The sequence below is a fragment of the Suricata suricatta genome, chromosome 8 (assembly GCF_006229205.1).
Source record: "Suricata suricatta isolate VVHF042 chromosome 8, meerkat_22Aug2017_6uvM2_HiC, whole genome shotgun sequence".
NCBI lineage: Eukaryota > Metazoa > Chordata > Mammalia > Carnivora > Herpestidae > Suricata > Suricata suricatta.
The window spans coordinates 106,682,429-106,707,366 of NC_043707.1; the positions used below are offsets into that span (position 1 = coordinate 106,682,429).

General features: G+C 38.7%; 1 protein-coding gene across 2 annotated transcripts in view; it reads left to right on the forward strand.

The window, feature by feature from the left end:
* Positions 1 to 24,938, forward strand: part of GPBP1L1 (GC-rich promoter binding protein 1 like 1) — a 65,019-nt gene that overhangs the window by 14,117 nt on the left and 25,964 nt on the right. For both annotated transcript variants that reach the window (XM_029949153.1, XM_029949152.1), the window contains exons 2-5: positions 14,627 to 15,646; positions 16,659 to 16,773; positions 19,563 to 19,692; positions 20,336 to 20,622. In XM_029949153.1, coding sequence (XP_029805013.1) covers positions 16,714 to 16,773; positions 19,563 to 19,692; positions 20,336 to 20,622 — 477 coding nt within the window. In that variant the 5' untranslated portion in view covers positions 14,627 to 15,646; positions 16,659 to 16,713. The remainder of the gene's footprint in view (positions 1 to 14,626; positions 15,647 to 16,658; positions 16,774 to 19,562; positions 19,693 to 20,335; positions 20,623 to 24,938) is intronic.

A 24,938-nucleotide genomic window follows, 5' to 3' on the forward strand; every position in this document is an offset into this window, starting at 1 on the left:
ATGTGGGCCTCAAACTCACAACCCCAAGGTCAAGGGTTCCATGCTCAACCAGCTGAGCCAGCCAGGTGCCCCGATTTGTATTTTGGTTTTAACTATTTTGACAGGAGTGAGGTGATATCTCATTGTAGTTTGCATTTCCCTGATAATGAGAGATGTTGAGCATCTTTTCATGTGTCAGCCATCTGGATGTCTTTGGAAAAATGTCTGTTCATGTCTTCTTCCCATTTTTTAATGGGATTTTTATTTTTATTGGTTTTTTTTTTGAGTATTGAGTTGTGTAAGTTCTTTCTATATCTTGTATGGATGTGATTTCTAAGAATGCTGTATATGGTTTGTTATATGATATTGCCATTCACTTCTTTTAACTCTTTAAATTATTTACCAAGGATCATTTCACAGTCTATCATAAAGTTATTTGTAGTGATCTTTTAGCTGAGAACTAGGTTATGTCCTTTTTCTTTTTTATTATTTAATGTTTTTTATTTTTTTTTGAGAGACAGAGACAGCACGAGCAGGGGAGGGTCAGAGAGAGAGGGAGATACAGAATCTGAAGCAGGCTGCGGGCTCCAGGCTCTGAACTAGCTGTCAGCACAGAGTCCAGTGCGGGGCTCCAACCTATGAACTGTGGGATCATGACCTGAGCCGTAGCCAGACGCTTAACCGACTGAGCCAACCAGGCGCCCCCCCTTTTCTTAAAATGTTTGTTTATTTTTGGTAGAACACAAGCAGGTGAGAAGAGAAAAAAGGAGACACAGAATCCGAAGCAGGCTCCAGGCTCTGAGCTGTCAGCACAGAGCCTGATGTGGGACTTGAACCCACAGACTATGAGATCATGACCTGAGCTGAAGTTGAATTTAACTGACTGAGACACCCAAATGCCCCAATCCTTTTTCAATTCAATATAGGCATACCTTATTTTATTGTGCTTCACACATACTGTGGTTTTTTTTTTTCCAATTGAAGATTTGTGGCAACCTTGTGCTGAGCAAGTTTTTTGGTGCCATTTTTCCAACAGGATTTTCATGTCTCTGTCACAGTTTGGTAATCCTCACATTTTTAGAGTTTTTCATTATCATTATTATATTTGTTATGGTGATCTGTGATCAGGGAAATTTGCTATTACTATTATACTTGTTTGGGGGTACCACTATATATTATTTTTAATCGTTATTTTGAGACAGCACATACATGCATGAGCAGGGGAAGAGGGGCAGAGAGAGAGAGGGAGAGAGTCCCAGCAGGCTGCCCTTCTTCCCCACTTGCATGCTCTTGCTTTCTCTTTAAAGTATAAAACAAAATAAATATTTAAATCAATAGCTAGAAATGATTAAGTGTAGTAAGGAAGGCATGTCAAAAGCCAAGCTAGGCCCCTTGTGCCAAACAGCCAAGTTGTAAATGAAAAGGAAAAGTTCTTGAAGGAAGTTAAAAGTGCTATTCCAGCAAACACGTGAATGATAAGAAAGTGGTTTGGTCTTATGGCTGATATGGAGAAAGTTTGAGTGGTCTAAATAGAAGATAACCAGCCATAACACTTCTTTATGCCAAAACCTAATCCAGAGCACGACCCTAACTCTTTGAGAAGAAAAGTTCAAAGCTGGCAGAAGTAGTCATCTCCATACCAAAAAATAAAAGGTAAAGCACCAAGTGCTGATGTAGAAGCTGTACCTACATCCAAGGCTGGACCCTCCATCAGCAAAAAGATGGCTAATTGAAAAATCATGATGGTTAGCATTTTTAGCAATAAACTATTTTTTTTCTTTTCCTTCTTTTTTTAAAATATTTGTTTATTTTTGAGAGAGAGAGAGTGTGTGAGCAGAGGAGGGGCAGAGAGAGAGGGAGGGTGACACAGAATCTGAAGCAGGCTCCAGGCTCTGATCTGTCAGCATAGAGCCCAAAGCGGGACTCGAACTCATGAACTGTGAGATCATGATCTGAGCCAAAGTCAGATGCTTAACTGACTGAGCCACCCTGGCGCCCCATCAATAAAGTATTTTCGATAAGCTTTATGTACATTAATTTTTTAGACATGATTCTACTGCACACTTCATAGACTACAGTATAGTGGAAACAACTTTTATTAAAAGGTTTATTTATTTATATTTGAGAGAGGGGATCCCAAGCTGTTAGTGCAGAGCCTGACACAGCTCTCACAAACTGAGATCATGACCTGAGCCAATAGCAAACGTCAGATGCTTAACTGACTGAGCCACCCAGGCACCCCTAGTGTAAACAACTTTTTTTTTTTTTAACATTTATTTATTTTTGAGAGACAGAGCATGAGCAGGGGAGGGGAAGAGAGAGGGAGACACAGAATCTGAAGCAGGCTCTAGGCTCTGAGTTGCCAGCACAGAGCCTGACGTGGAGCTTGAACTCACAAACCACAAGATCATGACCTGAGCCAAAGTCGGACACTTAATTGACTTAGCCACCCGGGCACCCCAACAACTTTTATGTGCACTGTGAAACCAAAAAAATTCATTTGACTAGCTCTGTGGCGATATTTGCTTTATTGCAGTGTTCTAGAACAGAATCTGCACTATCTCCAAAGTATGCCTGTACACGGATTATAAACACAGATTGTTCAATGATTTGTTACATTTCTCAATTTCTAAAACACCTAAAAACCTTTACTGGAGAAAACTTACCAAGTGACTATATAGGAATTTCGTTTATGAATCTAAAATTAAACACAAGATTTGGTTAAAAATTTGATACTATTTTTAGATTTTTCCTAGTCTCAGTGTTATAATAGAGGTAACTTCTGAATTACTGCATCTAGGGCAGGTAGAAATAGAAATTTCATGGTTGAAGATGTATGCTTTAGACAATTAAAATGGGATGTCAGCATCTGAGAGAGAAATTGGAATTAAGTGAGGTGTATTTCATTGTTTATAAGTTTAAGACCTATTCTAGGTTACATTTCAGGAACATTTGGTATACCTAATGTGTAGATATAGGTGTTCCATTTTTCAGAGTGATTTATTTTGCTAGGAACTTTTTTAAACAGTATATTTCACAAAGTCACATTAAATTAAGCAAATATATGGTAGGAATGAGTAAATGTACATTGAAATTCTTGATGTATGACAGTAACAAAAAATTGGCACTTAAAAATGAATGTATAGGCAACTGATAGAATGGGAAAAGATAGTTGCAAATGACATATCAGATAAAGGGCTAGTATCCAAAATCTACAAGGAACTCACCAAACTCCATACCCGAAAAACAAATTACCCAGTGAAGAAATGGTCAGAAGACATAGACACTTCTCCAAAGAGGACATCCAGATGGCCTACAGGCACATGAAACAATGCTCAGCATCACTCATCAGGGAAATACAAATCAAAACCACTCTGAGATACCAGCTCACACCAGTGAGAGTGGCTCAAATGAACAAATCAAGAGACTATAGATGCTGGCGAGGGTGTGGAGAGACGGGCACCCTCCTACACTGTTGGTGGCGATGTAAACTGGTACAGTCGCTCTGGAAAACAGTGTGGAGATTCTTCAAAAATCTATCAATAGAACTCCCCTATGACCCAGCAATAGCACTGCTAGGGATTTACCCAAGGGATACAGAAGTGCTGATGCATAGGGGCACATGTACCCCAATGTTCATAGCAGCACTGTCAACAATAGCCAAATCATGGAAAGAGCCTAAATATCCATCACCTGATGCGTGGATCAAGAAGATGTGGTATATATATACACAATGGAGTATTACATGGCAATGAGAAAGAATGAAATCTGGCCATTGGTAGCAAAGTGGGTGGACCTCGAGGGTGTCATGCTAAGCGAAATAAGTCAGGCGGAGGACAGATACCATATGTTTGCACTTCTGGGTCTAACAGGAGAACAGGAGAAACCTAATGGAGGACCATGGGGAGGGGAAGAGGGAAAGAGAGTTGGGGAGAGAGAGGATACTACTGAATACTGAAAACGAACTGAGGGTTGAAAGGGGAGGGGGTGGGGGGAAGGGAGGGTGGTGATGGACGAGGGCACTTATGGGGAAGAGCACTGGGTGTTATATGGAAAGCAATTTGACAACTATTAAAAAAATAAAAATAAATGATACCTTTAAAAAATGAATATAGATTTGGGGTGCCTGGGTGGCTTAATTGGTTAAGCGTCCAACTTCAGCTCAGGTCATGATCTCACGGTTCATGAGTTTAAGAGGTCACACTCTGTGATGCGTGTTCAGAGCCTGGAGCTTGCTTCAGATTCTGTATCTCCCTCTCTCTCTGCCCCTTCCCACTCACACTCTGTCTCTCTCTCCCTCTTCCCCTCCCCATGGTCCTCCATTAGGTTTCTCCTGTTCTGTTAGACCTAGAAGTGCAAACATATGGTATTTGTCCTCCGCCTGACTTATTTCGCTTAGCATGACACCCTCGAGGTCCATCCACTTACCTACAAATGGCCAGATTTCTCTCTCAAAAATAAACATTTAAAAAGTTTTTGATGAATATAGTTTTATAATATCTGAAATTTTTCAGCTAAAGTTAATTAAAATGTTTCTTCATGTCCAGAATATCTATATTCAAGAAAATGTAGGGGCATCTGCATGGCTCAGTTGGTGAAGTGTCTGACTTTGGTTCAGGCCATGATCTCCCAGATCGTGGATTCAAGCTCTGTGTTGGGCTTTGTACTGACAGCCTGGAGCCTGCTTTGGATTCTGTGTCACCCTCTCTCTGCATTTCCCCCTCTGGCACTCTGTCTGTCCCTCTCTCTCTCTCAAAAAGAAAAAGTGATATAAACCTTAACATGTATTTGTATTTCTTTTTTAAAAACATGTTTTTAAACTTTATAGTATGTTCCTTTCATTCAGATATGTAACATTGATCTCTTGAAAGTAAATTTGGACCTTTTCAACAGCTTGGAATCATGAAATGTGAAACTAGGACACATTCTTAGTGTAGCTTAGACACAGTTTTAGGCACAGTCTGAGTCCTTGCTGATTTTCACACTAGATTCATTTTCCAGCATGCTTTACAAGGAGTATTGCTGAGTCTGTTACCTACCTGAAATAATGTTCTATATCTTACCCACATTCTCTGTACTCTCAGAACCAAGGCATTCTCTAATAATAACAAGGGACTCAAGAGACGAGACCATTAAACAGAAATTCCTGTCATCACACTCAACAATCAGAATACTCCCAACATTAAGCAAAAGATTTTTTACTTTTCTTTTTAATGCACTTAAGGTAGTATACCACAGTAAGATGAGTGAGCAGGAGACAAACATTTTTGAACCAGGGAGATGGGGAAAAAGAACCAACATGATGCCTTTGATTATAGGTTCTACCTTAAGCAGATCAGTTTTAAAGAAGTGAGCATATGTAAGAGAGATTCCCTTCAAACTCTCCCAGGTCTACTTACACCTTTTAGCCAGTCATTTGACATAAGCCTGATAATTTTTTTTTTTTAATGTTTATTTCTGATAGAGTGCTAGTGGGGGAGGGACTGGAGAGAGAGGGAGACGGGATTCAATCACGTCAACCCAGACCCCAGGGGTGGGCTGGAACTTATGAACTCCCACACCCATGACCTGAGCCAACGTTAGATGCTTAACTGACTGAGCCACTCAGGTGCCCCTGTACTTTTATTAAGGTGAGGAACCATGTGCTTTCTAGCCACATTTCATTCTGTGGATTTTTTCTTACCACAAAAAGGTATTTTTCAAATCTTTCAATTTTGTCTGGAAGCCAGACTCTGCTAACAGACAAATAATGAGAGGAGTACAAAAAGAAAGGCAGAAACTTCTATATTTAATTAATAACCTTATTTAGTACATTTGCTTCATAAGACTTTAAGGAGTTTTATGTTTCTAATTTTAGGAATCATATTTTATGATTGGAGAATAAGAACCACAGTGTAGGTGCACCTGGGTGGTTCAGTAGGTTAGGTGTCCAACTCTTGATATCTGCTCAGGTCACAGTCTCTTGGTTGTGAGAGCGAGCCCTGTGTCGGGCTCTGTGCTGATCGTGGAGCCTGCTTAAGATTCTCTAGCTCTCTCCCTGCTTGTGTGCATGCTCACTTGCTCTTTCTCTCTCTCTCTCTCAAATAAGTTAATTAATTTTAAAAAGATCACAGTGTAACGCAGAACACAGTGAAGTTAGAAGGCTGGTTCCAGGTCTGACCTAGCTGCTTATTACATGTGTTACCTTGGATAAGTCCCTTAACATTTTAGGGAACATTTTAGGGCCTGCCTTAGTTTTTTCTCATTGTTAACCTCTGGAATGGATGGCTAGCCTGGTGTCAGTGGGAGGAAGGAGGAAGGGATAAAGTGTATGTTAAGAGTTACATGATCAGTGTTTTAAGAATTCTTCCTTAATAGGAGTAAATAATGTATCTGGCTTTGTATTTAGTTTAATCCATCATTTGACTAAGAATCAATTAAAATGTAATTAATAAAAAATAATTTTTATATTTGTTTTAGTCTTCAAACCAACATGTGAAATAGCACAGCTTTCATTTATAGGTAAAGAAACTGGGAGCTACCCATCAAATTTTGGAATTAGAAGGACATATCTGTTTCAGAGTTGTGTTTGGAATTGTGAGGGAAAAGTAATTAGCTGGGAGTGAGGAATAAATGGGGAGTGATAAAATGAAGGCTAAGGGATATACTGCTCTCTATATAAGTTTATTGAGAATGAAGAGGGGAGCACCTGGGTGGCTCAGTTGGTTGGGCGTCTGATTTGGGCTCAGGTCACTGTCTCACGGTTCATGAGTTCAAGTCCTGCATTAGGCTCTGTGCTGATAGCTTAGAGCCTGGAGCCTGCTTCAGATTCTGTGTCTCCCTCCCTCTCTCTGCCCCCCCCCCTCAAAAATAAACATTAAAAACAAAATTTAAAAAAAGAATGAAGGGGGGGTACCTAGGCGGCTCAGTGGGTTAAGCATCGGACTCTTGGTTTCAGTGAAGTCATGATTTCACAGATTTGTGGGTTCAAGCCCTGCATAGGGCTCTGTCTGTGCTGGTAGTGCAGATCTGCTTGGGATTCTCTCTCTCTCCCTCTCTCTCTCTCTCTCTCTCTCTCTCTCTCTCTCTCTCTCTCTCTCTCTGTCCCTCCCCTACTTGTCTACTTGCACAGTCTCTGTCTCTCTCCAAATAAATACAAACTTAAAAAAGAAGAAGAGAAGTGAATTTAAATACCTAGAGGGAACTATAGACTTCTAGAAAAGGGTTTTATTCAAATTTGGGGGAGAAATGGGTGTGTTTTTTGGTTAATTGCAATGAAACCAGTGTAGAAAGTGGTTGAAGTTACTAAGAGTAGTAGATGGTGACACTGCTGGATTATGGAGAAAATGACTGACTGAGATCAAGAACATAGAGTGGTAAAGGGAGCCTAAGGTAGAAGAGATTGAGGGAAGGTCCTTGGCGGGGACATCTACTTGCATTACAAGCTTAATTATAAGGAATAAAATTAGATCATGTTGTGAAGTACTTTGTAGATTGCCAGGCATATATGAAGTGCCGGATAAGTCATAGGTTTGGAAAAGGTTAAATACTCAACAGATGTTTACGAATGCATGTTTGGATCAAGTATTCGGGTACAGATAATTCTGATTTACATGTTACAGTGAGAGCAAAAGCACTTAGATAAAATCTGAATAAAAATGGAGAGCATTGTTTATATATTTTCAAATAGCTTTGTCCCTGTGTTTATTTTTTTTAATGTTTGTTTATTTTGGGGAGAGAGAGCGTTCATGAAAGTGGGGGAGAGCAGAGAGTGAGGGAGACACAAAATCCAAACCAGGCTCTGTGCTGACAGTTCGAACCCTAAGTGGCTTCGAACTCAAGAACTGCAAAATCATGGCTTGATTGAGCCGAAGACAGACGCTTAACCAACTGAGCCACCGTTTATATTTAATATTGACTATTTCTGTTAACTTAACAACTGCCTTATTATACTTTTTTAAGTGGTGGCAAAATGCTCTTAACATAGATTACCATTGTAACCATTAAAAAATTTTTCTTAGGTAGGCTCCATGCCCAATATTGGGCTTGAACTCATGATCCTGAGATTAAGAGTCTTATGCTCTACTGACTGAGCCAGCCAGGTGCCACCACTGTAACCATTTTAAAATATACAATTTGGTGACATGAAATACATTCACAATGTTTTGCAACCTTCACCACTATTAGTTGCAGAACTTTTTGTTATTCCAAACATAAACCTCATATGCATTCAGCAGTCACACTCCCTCCCCTCTAGCCCCTGGTAACCACTAATCAGTTTTCTGTCTCTATGGTTTGGATATTTCATATAAATGGAATCATATAGTATGTGTCATTTTATGTATTTGATTTCTTTCACTTAGCGTAATGTTCTCAAGGTTCATTCATATTGTAACATGTATTAGTACTTTGTTCCTTTTTATAGCTGAATAATATTCTATTAAATGGATATACCACATTATATTTCTTTATTCATTTGTTTGTGGACATTTGGGTTGTTTCTACTTTGGCTATTGTGAACAAAAATGCTGTGAACACTCATTTACAAGTTTTTGTGTGGACATATGTTTTCATTTCTCTTGGATATGTACCTAGGAGTGGAGATGTTAGGTCATATGGTGACTTAATGTTTAACTTCTGAAGAACTACCAATTTTTTTTTTAATGTTTTATTTATTCTTGATACAGAGAGAGACAGAGCATGAGAGGGGGAAGGGCAGAGAGAGAAGGAGACACAGAACCGGAAGCAGGCTCCAGGCTCCGAGCTAGCCGTCAACACAGAGCCTGATGTGGGGCTCGAACCCACAAACGTGAGATCTGACCCGAGCCGAAGTCAGAGGCTTAACAGACTGAGCCACCCAGGTGCCCCAGAACTACCAATTTTTTTAAGCAGCTATACCATTTTATATTTCTACCTGAAGTGTATAAAGGTTCCTATTTTCTGCATCCTTGCTTTATTGTAATTTGCAAAAATTAATTCATTAAACCTTTGTATCTTTACCACATGCTGGGGACCATGTTAGATGCTATTGCGTTTCAAAGAAAGGCAAGGCAGGATTCTAGAAGCTAACAGGTTTTTGGCCTGCTCGGAAATTAAGATCAACATTTATAACCATACTGGAAGGAGCATATGTTAAGTGCATTAGGAGGCACAAAATACTTTGCCAATTTCAGAGGGGGATTACTTATGGGGAAACATTGATTTCTGATTATCAGACTGAGAAACGTGTCCTATTCTGTAGTTGGTAAGAAGACAAAATGTCTCAGCCAGTGTTGTGTTATAATTTGAACTTGGATTTAGGAAGCGAGATCTAGCAGCCAAGAATAGAAGCTGAGGCAGAGAATGGAAGAGACTAGTAGTGGCCAATTTTCTTATTGGCAAATAATTGGAACTTGGAGTGACAAATAGAAATGGAAGCTAAGGGCTGGAATAGACAGCACTTCAGAACTATTTATATCTTTATAGTCTCCCTGGATCTCATTTCCTCTGATGTTAAGCAACATCTACTATACCAGATAATGACAGTTCCCAAAATTCTGTCTCCAGAACAGACCTTCCTGAGCTCCAGACCACATACGTGACATCTCATATTTTTAAAAATATGTTTTGGGGCGCCTGGGTGGCTCAGTCGGTTAAGCCTCCGACTTCGGCTCAGGTCAGATCTCACATTCGTGGGTTCGAGCCCTACGTCGGGCTCTGTGCTGGCAGCTAGCTCAGAGCCTGGAGCCTGTTTCAGATTCTGTGTCTCCCTCTCTCTGACCCTCCCCCTCTCATGCTCTGTCTCTTCTGTATCAAAAATAAATAAAACATTTAAAAAATTTTAAAAAATGTTTTATGGGGTGCCTTGGTGGCTCAGTTGGTTACTGAGTCAGCTGACTTTGGCTCAGGTCATGATCTCGCAGTTTGTGGGTTCGAGCCCCACGTCAGGCTTGCTTCTATCAACAACAGCCCTCTTTGGATTCTCTGTCCCCCTCTCTCTCTGCCCTTCCCCCGCGTGCACTGACTCTCTGAAAATAAACTTTAAAATATATATTTTTTTTTAAATCTTGATTTTTCCCTCCAGTTTAGTCTAGCACAATGTTTTTTAAAAGTTCTCAGAAAGTTTTAAGTGATGAAAATTTTCCTTTTCAAAATCTGTAGGTAAGCAGAAGCTTAGTCACTCTAGAAAAATGGCCACAGCTCTGAAAGGCAGAAGCAAAGAACTTTATAAAATTTTATTTTAAAAAACGCAGAGCAAAATAGTTTCATTACAAAAACATTGACTAATAAAGAAGATAAAAACAAAATGCCCATAGTTCCAACATCCTAATAAAACCATTATTGGCATTTAATCTTATTTCTCTTTAGTCTTTGGCTTTCAGAACAGGAATTTCTTTTATCTGACCTCTTTTCATCTTTTATTTGTTCCCTTTTACTAACCACTCACCTTTGTCATCCGTCTTCTCCCAACCACATACTTTGCACATGCATGCACAGATCATGCTAAGTCTTAGTTAATAACTTTACATCCTAGGTGTGTTTATTGAGGATGGTGGGAGTATTTAAGGGGTATGTGACAGCTTTAGAACTTCACACCACTTGCAAAGCATTGCCAATTAATATTTCATTTGCAATCACTGCCTCAACTAGGACTCTGGTAGAGAAATTTGATATTGAGAATTGACTGAAAAGATGGTATGTAAGTGTCAGTTGGAAGACTGGAGCATGCCTCGTGGGGTTTGAAAATGAACTGCTTATATTTAAAATTGAAGCATTTTTCCTTCGTGTCTAACAGCTCAACCTCCTGGGTGATCATCTCGCTGCCTTGAATTTCACATTCTCTGTAGTTTACACCAAAACTCTTAAGAAAAAGATTATGTAGCAGCTAGGTCTTTTCCATAAAAACCTGTTACATGGACATTACATTTATGACTGGGAGTTGTAGATATGGATATATATAAAAACAACTCTAGGAGTGCCTGACTGGCTTGGTTGGTGAAGCATGCAACTCTTGGTCTCCATGTTGTTTGAGCCCCATGTTGAGTGGTGAGTTTACTTAAAAATAAAATCTTTAAAAAAAAAAAACCCCAAAACTCTGAATCACACTGAGGGAAGAGTAACCAGTCAACATTTTACTCCTTATATTAGCAAATGACAGGATGGTTATCTCCATTGTTGTACAAGCTAGAAATGAGCCTGTGTTTCTCCTTTACACCCATTCCGATATCCCATCAGTTATGAAGTCCTGCTTATTTTTCTTCTTCCTAAATATTTTGTGAATTAGCTTCCTTTAATTTGTTTATATAAATGCTGGTCTTTCCCCGAGTGTGTTTTGTCATCAGTCCTGATTTTAAAAATCTCTAGACAGGACCACTGAACCAAATCAAGGGAATGTCCTTGAATTAGCTATTCCTTTTGTGCAGGCTGATCCCAAACTTTAGTTCTGGGCCACAGTGCTCACCAACCTGTCCCAGCTCACTAACAAGGCACCTCTTTGCTAACGAAGAGCAAATTACAAGCAGAGATTCAGCTTCCTTTCTTTACCTCAGACCCTTTAGGAAAGGGGCATTTTCTGATTCACATTTAAGTGTCTTTTGTGTATGTAACAATATATACTGGTCTTTTAAAGTCTTTTACTGTGCCAGATTTGCCATGTAATAGAAATTATCTGGTGTAAAATTTTCAAATTTATTAACATATAAATTGCTCATGATAATTGTTTTGCTTGTAATATTTCTTAATCTGTTGAATTTATTTCCCCATTTTCATGCTGCTTTATTTGTATCTTTTCCCCCAAGCAGCTTTACCAGAGTTTCTCTTATTAATCTTTTAATTAGTTATAAATTAATTATAAATCATCTCTGTTTTTTTTTTTTTACCTTTTTTGTTTTCTATATCTCTTGGTTTGCTTCGTTTTATTTTAAATGTTTATTTTTGAGAGAGAGCACGTGAGTACACAAGTGGGGGAGAGGTAAAGGGGAAGATACAGAGGATTTGAAGCTGGCTGAGAACTGACAGCAGAGAGCCCAATGCAGTGCTTGAACTCATAAACCGTGAGATCATGACCTGAGCTGAAGTCAGATGTTTAACCGACCGCGCCACACAAGTGCCCCTTTTGGTTTGCTTTATTGCTCTTTTTAAGTTTATTTATTTATTTATTTATTTATTTATTTTGAGAGAGAGCACAAGCAGGGAGAGGCAGAGAGGAGGAGAGACAGAATTCCGAGCAGGCTCTGCAGAGCCTGATGTGGGGCTAGAACTCACGGACTGTGAGATCATGACCTGAGCCAAGATAAAGAAATGCTTAACCAACTGTGCTACCCAGGCACGCTTTAATGTTCTTTTTCCATTATCTTGATAAAAATGCTTATGTCAGATTGGTGTTAGTCGTGTGTGTGTGTGTGTGTGTGTGAGAGAGAATTTGAGAGAGAGCATGTCAGCATGCAATCAGGGGAGAGGGGCAAGAGGAGAGGGGGGGGGGAGTCTCAAGCAGGCTCCACACTGAGTGGGTAGCCTGATGTGGGGCTCCATCCCATAACCCTGGGATCATGACCTGAGCTAAAATTAAGGGTTGGATGCCCAGCCAGCTGAGCCACCCAAGTGCCCCCCCGCTTTTAAAAAGCGTTCTTAAAACTTTTTTTCCATTAAGTACTGCTCCACCAATTATATTGAAGATGTCTTCATTAGTGGTTTTTGTAATTCTGTGTTATTGCCTCCTTTCTCCTACAGTATGAAATCTGACTCCTGTTTTTCTTTAATACTTTTTACTTTTTGATCAATTCCCAGTATGTAACTAAACTCCAGTTACTACCTCCTCCCTTACATTAATTCCTTCCTCACTACACCCAGGTTACATACCTGTGTAAAGCATCTTGCTGTATGGAAGCCCTCCACTTACGTGGGCTTCTCCCTTTGCCAGGATGCCTTCCTTATTCTACTCAGGCTCCTGCACTTTGAATTGGGCTGCCCTCCTGCTAGGACTTTCGCCTTATGTTTCTTAATGGGCTCTGAATTCTGCACTGGGCTGCTGCAATACACACATTACCCTGTCTTCCACCCTTCCTGGACACACTTCACTTCCTGATTAGGCTCCAGCACCTTGCTCTGGGCCTCTGCCACCCACAGATCTATAGATCTGACCTTGCTTGACCCCATCTGATGACTTTGGACAGGATCTCTTAAGGAAGGGGAAGGAGAGTGGGAACTGCAAGAGAAAGTCATTTTTCTAAGTGTAATACAGTATGGTTAGAGAACATAGAATGCTTTATTCTTTGGAACTAATTGAGACTTTTAGCTAGTATAAAGTCAGTTTTTATGACTTCTATGTGTGCTGAAGGAATATATATACTCTGGGTGATTGGTATGTGTATACATGTATGTATATGTATTATGCAATTTATAAATTGCATTCAAATTTTTTAATGTTTATTTTTGAGAGAGAGAAGAGTGAGAGAAGTGGGGGAGGGGCAGAGAGAAGGTGATAGAGAATCCCAAGCAGGCTCCGTACCATCAGTGTAGAGCCTGATGTGGAGCTTAAACCCATGAACCATGAGATTATGACCCGAGCTGAAATCAAAAGCTGGATGCTCAGCCAACTGAGCCACCCAGGTGCCCCTGCCTTCCAATCTTTTACATAACTTTTTATATGCTTGTTCTGTTACTACTCTTTTATGTATTTTAAGTATATAAAGTGTGGAGAATGGTAAACATGTGGAGATTGGGGAGAGCAGTGCACCTGGAGAGAGCTTAGAAGCCCTGCATACATTCCTCTTCTCATTCCTCTTCTCACCTTATGCATCTCTTCCAGATGGCTGTTGATTCATATCCTTTATCATATTCTTTAATAAACTGGCAAATTAAAAAAATGTAGAGTGAATAGAGATGTATGTTTGTATCACTCACCTTAAGAAATAAAGCATTACAGATGTACTTGAAGCCATCCCAGACCTTTCATTTCCCCACAGAGGTATTTACTGTCCTGAATTTGGTATTTCCTATCCCTGTGAACTTAAAATAGTAGAGCAAGGCTGCTAATTTATTATATGATAAATCTCCAAACTAGACTTTGTACTAGTGTAGACCAGAGTTGCCTACAGATGGAAGCCTCCTCTTATATTAAAAAGCTTCTGTCTAACACCTGGAAGAATGTTGGGAATTTGCCAAAGAAATTTTTGTGCTATCTCTTACAGTGTATCTTGAGTCAGAGCCTACGAGCTTAAGTCTCTCAGCTGATAACTAGGTATCTAAAAATGTGTATCATATACCAGGAATACTGTGACAGATGTCTTGTTTTTAAGAATCAAGCTGTGGTTGGTATTAGTTGATTAATGTGGTAATAAGCAAATTAGAGGACTTTTTGATTACTTAGAGCAATTTATTCTCATGTAGGAGAGAATGTAACTAACAGACTCATTAATTTGCATTTTTGAATTACCTTTGATAGCTAAGTACAGATATAAAAAAACAACAGACACTGTTCTGGTGACTTGTCTACAATCCTTAAAAGAATTTTAGCCAATTATTTGTTGCTATAGGTGGTGACACATTAAATTAATGTTTAAGTTAGACCTAAAAGTTTTAACTACTAATACCTTTTATTGATTGATCATTTGTGTCTCATTTTAGCAATTATATGTAATAATGATTTTGTCTCTTCTGAGATGGTGTTATTTTGCTTTTTTACTTACAGTGATAGATTCCTGTGGCCTTTTAAATGATTGAAAAATGATGGAAATGGATCCAAAATAAGTGACTACTCTACTGAAGCAGAAGATTCTTTATAGCACCTTCCAGCTCAATTCAGTCTTCAGGAAGAGGCAGAACAAGTGAAATACAGAAAACTGAAGAGAAAAAAACCTTAACGTTGGAACTGTTTTACTCCTTAACTACTCCTTAACTTCTTTCTTTCTACTTGTTTTAATTTTGCTGTGAATTTATAAATAGTGAAGACCAAAGAAATAGAAGATACACTTGGAAGCTTTATATAGCCAAGAAATTTGCCTTGAGAGCTGCTATTCTTTAGAGGGAAACATATATCAAGTTCCTGTCTGATTAAAAACAAACAAGATTTCTTATGTCCTTAGATTTTTGAATATTAAAACAGACATAAATATATATCTGCACACCTTTAGTAGCTGTGTAAGAATAGTGAGATTTGTGAATTAAGGGCTTTGTCGTGTGGATGTTTTGCCATTAGAATCGATTGCTCAGAAGCTCTTTTATAACTCTTTAATGTTATGTTTTTGACTTGCTTTGATGGCATTATTTGTCCACACATGAGTTCACCTGTCTTTCTAGCTATGACCTTGTTATGAACAGTGTTTGCACTGAATGTGCAAATGTCCATGTATTATCTATTTAAGCAACATCATAGTGCTGTCACTCAAGGAAGTTGAATGAGGTGAACGTAGACACAGCTCTTTCCCCTTCCCCCCATTTTTTAAATGTAACAAATACTTTTTATCTTCCCCTTCCCCTTCCCCTTTCCCTTTCCCCTTTTTGGAAACGTGTCAGGAATTAGATAGTTAAAGATGAGCAATTGAGGGGACTGAGAGTGATCCACACAGAGTCTGGCTTCCTTGTGCTTTATCACAAGGTGTGCTGCTGGCCAGCCTATTTAAGCACCCGTTTAACAAGAGAACCTCGTGGGAAATCCAGCTGGCAGACTCCAGGAGTTCGGGAAACAGGACCACAGAGGTTACACTCTGGGGTAAATATTCTCCTATATCTAACTTTAGAAGAAGACTGTGTATGTATCTGAATCATGGAAAATATGTACTGCTTTCTGGTGTATTTAATTTTGGAGATCTTTAGTAGGATGGTTTGGAGACACCAATAGATCTCTTAGGAAAACTGATTCTAGTGGGTGTTTGAGGAAATCAATGTGAACTAAATGGAATATCTTTTATTTTTGTTTAATGTTTATTTTTTTGAGAGAGAAAGAGAGCATGCACAAGTTGGGCAGAGGCAGAATGAGAGAGAGGGAGACAAAGAATCTGAAGCAAGCTCCAGGCTCTGAGCTGTCAGCACAGAGCCCAACATGAGGCTCAAACTCACAAGCCATGAGATCATGACCTGAGCCGAAATTGGACGCTTAACCGACTGAGCCACCCAGGCGCCCCTAGAATAATTCTTGAGAGAATTCATCTTCCTTCTCTAGGAGGATCTTTTCTACTGCTTTTGCCACAACTTCCCTAAGTACCTGAAGTGGATTAATCTCTTTTCATAACTATCAGTAGTTTTAAATAGGTGTTTATTCTTTTTGGGGTTTTTTTGGTTTTTTTAAATCTTTCAGTATTTGTTTTAAAATGTTTATTTTTTTGAGAGTGAGAAATCCCAACCTGGCACCTCAGTGTCAGTACAGAGCCCATTGCAGGGTTCAAACTCACAAACTGTGAGATCATGACCTGAGCCAAAACCAAGAGTCAGATGTTAACCGACTAAGCCACCCCAGGCACCTCAGGTGTTTATTCTTAAGGTTCTTCTGATAAAACTCAAGAATTCATAACCTTCTAGGTTCATGTCACATTTTTCTGTTTATGTATTTTTCATAGTCATTTCATGGGCTATTGCTCCTGTTTAGAACTTCTTTGAGATATTCCTGATAAGTAGTCTTAGAGAAGCTCGGAGGGTAGGACTTTCTGTAAAGAGAATCGGATTCTTTTGTGCATTGGTATCTGGTTCTTGCAAGCATAAGTGATTAGAGTTTTTCTCATTTTCAGATCCTGGCCATGAGGTTGGATGCCTCACCTTTCTGAAAAGAGACACTGGACCTAAATGGCGCAGCATGACTTTGTTCCTGCTTGGCTAAATTTCTCAACACCACAGTCAGCTAAGGTACTGTTCTTCATTCCTATAGTAACTTTCCATATAACAGTTTTTTCTATCCCCAACTTGTTGATGACCTCTTTTACAATCTAGGTGTTTTTGTGTATTCAGCCTTGCCTGAGGGTTTTAAGTTATGTTTTCATAAGCTTATTACATTTCTTTTAATAGGATATAAATAATTAGGCAGTCTAAGTCAGTGTGTGCCCTGCCACTGCCAAGTGTCTTCCTGCCCTCCCGCCACCCCCCCACCCCCCCATATTTCATTACATGCTAGGCTTTTTTCCATTACGTGGCACACAAGATTTCCTGAATTAGGTGCGCTACACTTTGGAACTAAAACATATTTGCTTACCTATTATTTAGGTGTCAAGGGGAAAATGGATTTTTGGGGAAACGGACCTTTGGAGTGAATGCATAATTGTGTATAGTAGCAGATGAGGAGGAGGAAAGGGAGAGGCATTGACTACTGACTATTATGTGGATCTCAGATTAAATCTTAGAAATTTTGTTTTAGGGGTACCTGGGTGGCTCAATTGGCTGAGGATCCAATTTCAGCTCAGGCATTGGGCTCACTATCGGTGCAGAGCCTGCTTCGGCTTTTCTGTCCCCATCTCTCCACTACTCCCCTGCTCACGTTCTCTCCCAAAAGTAAATATTAAAAAAATAGAAATTCTGTTTTAGAGATAATCTGTTTAATGATTTCAGGGGATAATATGTGTTGAATTAGGAATAAAGACAAATGGAAACAGCCAGTTCATCTGAAGTAAAGGAGTCCTAGTCACAGTACACCGAAGAACAGCCTAAATTATTGATGAAGGAAACTTTGGGAAGTTACTAAACTTAAAAATGCTTCCCCAGGAGGGACAAAGTTGATAGGTAATCTCAAAAAAAAAAAAATCCCTATTTTTAAAATGTGAATTTTGGAACAGTTATTCCTTTTTTTTTTTTTTATGTTTTTTATTTATTTTTGAGTGACAGAGAGAGACAGCGCGAGCAGGGGAGGGTTAGAGAGAGGGGGAGACACAGAATCAGAAGCGGGCTCCAGGCTCTGAGCTGTCAGCACAGAGCCCGACGTGGGGCTCGAACCCACGAACCACGAGATCATGACCTGAGCCGAAGCCAGAGACTTAATCAACTGAGCCACCCAGGCGCCCCGGGACAGTTATTCTTTATCTGCCTAGACCCACAACCTTTTTCTCTGAACTTCATTTTGAATTGTCCTTTTGAAATTCCCTCATAACTGGCATAATTCTGACCCAAAGCTTGGGGGTGGGGGGCCTGAGGGATTAGGTGTGAGATCTAGGAAAGCATTTAAAAGTATGTAGATCTTATCTGCAAAGAATAATCTAGCACAGTGAAGTGCCTGAAAAGAGTTGGGAAATACGATTTCACTATTTCCAGTAAAGTTACAATAAACAAAGTTGTATAGTATTGACATAAGGATAGACATAAAGCGGTAGAATAGAATAGAGAGTTCAGAAATCATCCTATATGTATAGTCAGTTGATTTTTGATGAAACTGCCAAGGTAATTTAATGCAGAAGTGGTAGTCTTTTTAGCAAATGGTTCTAGAACTAGATGTAAATATGGGTGGGGGGAGTGAGAACCTTGATTTCACCTTCGTATCACACAAAAATTGCCTTGAAGTGGATACTAACCTAATTTACAGAGCTAAAAACCATAAAACTTCTGGAAGAAAGAAAAATCTTTGTAACCCACTAGATTGGCTAGAATTGGCTAAAATAAGCAAGACTAATAATACCAAGTGTTGGTGAGGATATTAGTAATAAGAAAATAAATGCAAAGATGTCTATGCTGCAACCTATAGTTTTCCACTAAGCCTTTATCAGATATATCCATTTTTTTCACAACTTTTTAGACTTTGGTCTCATTTGAAACTAAAGAATATTCTAGAATAAAATTATTTTGAAATAGGGAGGGAAATGAGAGTTCATCTATAAGTGTTTCTCAGACTGCTTCCTTTTCATAGTGTAACCTCAAAGACTTATTTTCCCTGACCTCTTTCCTTATGTGTAAATAGTAAAAGGATGATGCCAATTATAGTGCTGGTACAAATATTAAGTAATATTTAGAAGTGTTTTATAAAATGATAAAAACCGTGTAGTTGTTAATGGCCTCTCAAGGTGGGATGTATTTAAACCATTTATTTCTCTCCAATTCTAGAACAGTTTACAGAAATACTAAAGCTGTTTAGGATTTAAAAAATTTTTTTTGATGTTTATTTTATTTTTGAGAGACAGCATGAGCGGGGGAGGGGCAGAGAGAGAGGGGGAGACAGAATCTGAAGCAGGCTCCAGACTCTGAGCTGTCAGCACAGAGCCTGATGTAGGGCTCGAACTCACAAACTGTGGGATCATGACCTGAGCCGAAGTTGGACACTTAACCAACTGAACCACCCAGGTGCCTTGAGAATTTTTTAAAGCAAGCATCTTGCTTTTCCTTTCTTGTTGCAATATTAACTTAGTATGTTTAAGTGTAAAGTTTGAGGTCTTATTTACGGATATTGACAGGGGTTTTTTTTTTTTTTCACTCTCTCGTGTGAATAAATGAAGTAGCTGCCTTTTTTCCTCTTCTAAAATACAGAAAATGAGTTAATGATTGAGTATGTAACCTAGGACATCTCTAACTCAGGGACTTATAGTACCCTTATCGTGGCCAGGATACTATAATGAGGTTTCTGCCACTGTTACTCCTTGTTTTCTAAAAGGCTGATGCAAAACCTAAGATACTGAGATTGATATCTTAACTGTTGGCTTCTCTATGCTTTTTCATCTTAGTCACCTACAGCTACCTTTGAAAAACACGGAGAGCACCTACCCCGAGGAGATCGTAGATTTGGAGTAAGCCGTCGTCGACATAATTCCTCTGATGGCTTTTTTAACAATGGACCTCTACGAACTACAGGAGGTAAGCCATGCCCAACTTCCATGATTATATTTAAGCTACTCAATTAGGGAAGCCCACATTGGGGGTGCAAGTCTGTCCATAATCTTGAAATGATGGTTTTTTTTTAAACACATTTCTCAATTAGATCTTAACAGTTGTCATTATTCAATTACATTGTCTTTCTAACATTCTTGTGTTCTTCTGTGCTATTTATTTAGTTGGAAGATTTCATATAGAAATTAAATAAAAGAAAAAGATGTATTTTGTTATTTTTGGTGGACTTAATCTTTATGTATGTACGTATGTAAGTATGTATATTTTTGAGGGAGGAAGAGAGTGAGTGGGGGGGGGGGACGGAGAAGATCTCAAGCAGGCTCCATGCTGTCAGCGCAGAGCCTGACGTGGGGCTTGATCCCATGAACTGTGAGATCATGATGTGAGCCAAAATCAAGAGTCAGATTTTTAACTGACCGAGCCACCCAGGCACCCTCTAATCTTTTATTTTTTTTTTAATTTTTTAAAAAAAATGTTTATATTTATTTTTGAGAGACAGTGTGAGCAGAGGTCTTTTATTTTTAAAACTCCCCTGAAGTTCTTTTGGTAGTATTATAAATCAGATCAGGAAGCAAATATCTAAGAGTGTAACTTTTCCTTACTATTCTAGATTCCTGGCACCAGCCCTCCCTGTTCCGCCACGATTCTGTGGACTCTGGTGTCTCTAAGGGAGCATATGCTGGAATCACAGGGAACCTATCTGGTTGGCATGGCTCTTCCCGAGGTCATGATGGCGTGAGCCAACGTTGTGGGGGTGGCTCAGGGAATCATCGCCACTGGAATGGCAGCTTCCACTCCCGGAAAGGCTGTGCCTTTCAGGAGAAGCCACCTACAGAGATTAGGGAAGAAAAGAAAGAAGACAAGGTGGAAAAATTACAATTCGAAGAGGAAGACTTTGTAAGTATGAAGATGTAGATGTGTAATTAAAACCTTACAAATAATACCATAAATATAAGACCATATTAATAATGAGAATATTGCAGAAATTACTAAAAAGAAAATCCCGAAGTTTAGATTTTTTTTGTTTTTAGAGGGAGTTGAATAGTATGAATATAGTGACCAAAATTCCTTTTTTTTTAATGACCAAAATTCCTATGTAATTTTGGCAGAACTTCATGTTTTTCATCTTTATGCCTTCGAAACTTTAAACAGTTCTTTAATTTCCTTTGTTCTATAAGGTTCAACATTCAAAATTTGTCTTTTTCCAACTAGCATAAGAGATTTTTTCTCTTTATTTTGCCCTCTTATGTAATTTTGATGTTATAAATATGCAATTGTGAATATTTAAGCTGTTTCCTATATATACAGTAAAAGTTTGCTATTGCATGTTGAATTATATATCTTTTGGCCTCTCCACCTAAAGTAGAGTTTTTAGTGCACCTTAAAAAAAGTTGAGTATATTTTATTTAACAAAATATATCTAAATTATTAACATTTTAATATATAATTAATACCTTTAAATTATTAATGAGATAATTTATGTTACATTTTGTACTAGATCTTCAAGGTCCTTTGTGTCTCCTATACTTGTTTGTAGCATAATCTCAGTATAAATTACACACTTTCTGAGTGTTCAAAAACTGTATGTGGCTAATGGCTGCCATATTGAACAGCACAGCTCTAGTTATTTATTTATTTATTTATTTTTATACTTTATTTTTTTATTTTGAGAGAGAGAAAGTTGCAAGTGGGGAGGGGTATGGGGGGAAGGAGACAGGGAGAATCCTTTTTTTTTTTTTTTTTTTTTAATTTTTTTAATGTTTTATTTATTTTTGATACAGAGAGAGACAGAGCATGAGGCGGGAGGGGCAGAGAGAGAAGGAGACACAGAACTGGAAGCAGGCTCCAGGCTCTGAGCTAGCTGTCAGCACAGAGCCTGATGTGGGATTCGAACCCAGGAATGTGAGATCTGACCTGAGCCGAAGTCGGAGGCTTAACCGACTGAGCCACCCAGGCGCCCGGCAGGGAGAATCCTAAGCAGCCTCCACACTGATAGTGCAACAGTCTAACACGGGGGTCAAACCTGTGAACCATGAGATCATGACCCAAACCAAAGTCAGATGCTTAACCAACTGAGCCATCCAGGTGCCCCTAGTTATTTCTGAGTAGAACATTAGATTAGCCAGTCACTTCTGTGACAGCGATTTTAATATATTAATAAGGCCAATTGATTAAGAGCTGAATTTAGGCATCAGCTCCTCTTTTCCTAAGTCTAGCAAATATTCTGGGGTCATTTTATTTTTTCTAGGTTTCTTTTTAATATTTATTTTTGAGAGAGAGGGTGTGCACAAGTGGGGAGAGGGGCAGAGAAGGAGAGAAGAATCCCAACCAGGCTCTGTGCTGTCAGCGCAGAGCCCAATGCAGGGCTCCATTTCTGGAACCATGAGATCATGACCTGGGCCAAAATGAAGAGACAGATGCTTGCTTAATCGACTAAGCTGCCCAGATGCCCCATTCTGGGGTCCTTTAAATGTAATTTTTTAATATGAATTCCCCAGGCACCTATTCTTCAAACCTTTATTTGTGGAAAGGTTTATACTGCCCTGATGAATATGTGTCCAGAACTTTCTAAATATTAAGTGGTCCAGACTTATTATGACAGTAAATTATAACTTTCATTATTTATTCAATAAATTTAGCAAATTTCATAAAAACCAGTGGGAATGATTAACAAAACCTCTTTTGCTCATCATGGTTTGGGAACTTGGTTAAAATACTCATCAAACTAGCAACAACAAAAAGCTTGGGGAGTCTGGGTGGTTCAGTTGGTTAATTGTCAACTCTTGGTTTCACCTCAGGTCAGGATCTCATGGTTCATGGGTTCGAGCCCCGCATGAGGCTCTGCACTTGGGATTCTCTCTCTCTCCCTCTCTCTTCCTGCCCTTCCCCCATTCCTGCTCTCAAAGTAAATATTTTTTAAAAAGTTTAATCATATTCCTATTATGAAACAAGCTTTGTTTTATATTTTATTCCACATAATTAAGAACCATTTTTAAAAAAAATAATTGTCTTGAGAGAGAGAGGTAGCAGGGGAGAGGGCAGAGAGAGAACCCCAAGCTTCGCATAGAGCCCATTGTGGGACTCAGTCCCACTACCATGAAATTATGACCTGAGCCAAAATCAAGTGTTGGACGCTTAACTGACTGAGCCACATACGTGTCCGTCCACATAACTAAATTAACCCACTGTAAAATTATAATTTATATATGATATGAATGTTTATCTAGAAGTACATCTGATGACCACAGCCACCTGAGCACATAGTAAAGTTTATTTGTGTTTCTATATTAGTTTTGGTTTCTTGCTTGCTTTGGTATAAAAGAGATTGCAGCAAACAAATTTGGGGTAAAGTGGAAATTGCTTAAGAGTAATTTTTTTTTAAGAGTACCTTTTTAAAATGAGGTTCTATACTATTCATTGGTATAGTTTGATAAGAAGGACTATTTCAGTTCTGTGGCATCCCCAGTGGGAAATGAATTGGCAACAGAAATTAAAATGTGAATAGGAGGCTTTGAATTAGAAGACCCAGCATTGTGAGGACATCAGCTCTACAGATTCTGCACAATATCAGTCAGCATGCTTTCTTATAGAAATAGACAAAATTATTCTAAAAATTTTCCTTAAATACAAAGACTGAATCCAAAGTAATCTTGAGAAAGAATCGGAGGACTTATACTACGAACTTGAAGCTTATTATAAAGCTGTAATAATCAAGATAATGATGGGAGTGCCTGTGTGGCTGTATGACTCTTGATTTCAGCTTAGGTGTACCAAGTCAGGCTCCGTGCTTAAGTATGGAGCATGCTTGAGGTTTTTCTCTCTCTCTCTCTCTCTCTCTCTCTCTCTCTCTCTCTCTCTCTCTCTCTGTGTGTCTGTCTGTCTCTCTCTCTCTCTCTCTCTCTCTCTCTCTCTCCCTCTCTCCCTCTCTCCCTCTCTCCCCCCCCCCCTTGGCGCCTCCCCCACTTTGTGCTGTCTCTCTCTAAAATTAGAACAAAAAGATAATGTTTACATTATTATAAGGATAGGCCAATAGTGGAGCAGGATAGAGAGCTTAGAAATAAACCTCCATTTATACATTCATTGGATTTTCAGCAAAGATACTAAAGCAGACCAATGGAGAAAGAAGTGTGGAGAAAGAAATACACACACACACAGTCTCTCTGAGACTCCCCTTTTCTTACAGCATACAAAAAATGAATTTGGGAGGAATTATAGACCCAAATATATGGCCTAAAACTATAAAGGTTCTAGAAGAAAACTTGGGGGAATATCTTTATGGTTTAAAGGGTAGAAAAAGATTTCTTTGGACATAGGAAACAATAACGATAAAGGAAAACATTGATGAATCAAATTTCATCAAAATATAAAACATCTGCTTATCTCACAGACTCAGAAAATATTTGCAAAACATATATATGAAAAGGGACCTAACTCTATAATGTGAATATCTCCTGCACCTTAGTAATAAAAAGACCATATTCTATATGTACATTAAATATATATGTGATTTATGAGCATAATTCATTCTGGAAGCATGCTTGTAATCCAAGGCACTTGTATATCACAGCAAATTTCCATGTAGGAAATAATGGAATCTCAGGTGATTCATTCTATAACCCAAAAATATTCATATAAAAATGATTATAATACTGTAATATACAAAATAATAAAATAACAAAATATAAAAAGATAAATTAACCTGCACTTAACCTTTGAAAACCTTTGTGGCTGGTATGAGAGAAATGAGAGAGGAGGGTTATTGGATGACTTTCACTGTCACTAATGGAATCACTGCTATCTATTGGCTCAGTGGAATTCTTTTCATGCAGCTTTAACAAGAAACCTATCCAGTGACACTTGTTTTGCCTCCTTTTGAGGATATCCAGGGAAAGTGACATTGTATTGTTAATCAGATTCATTGCTTGCACTACTACAGCCTTATTGGGTGGTACTTTCCTACAAAGTTTGCACTGTTTCCTACACATCACCTAATCTCGTTTGAAGTGACGAATTCCTCCACCTTTTTCTCCTCCTCTGCAGACATGATGCAGATGTAGACATCTTCTAAAATTTTGCAATTTTTGGCCACTTGCAAACTTTGTGCATTCTCAATGGTTTTCTTTTCTTTTTATTTATTTTTTTTAATGTGTGTTTATTTTTAGAGAGAGAGAGAGAGAGAGACAAGAGTTTGAGCAGGGAAGGGGCGGAGAGAG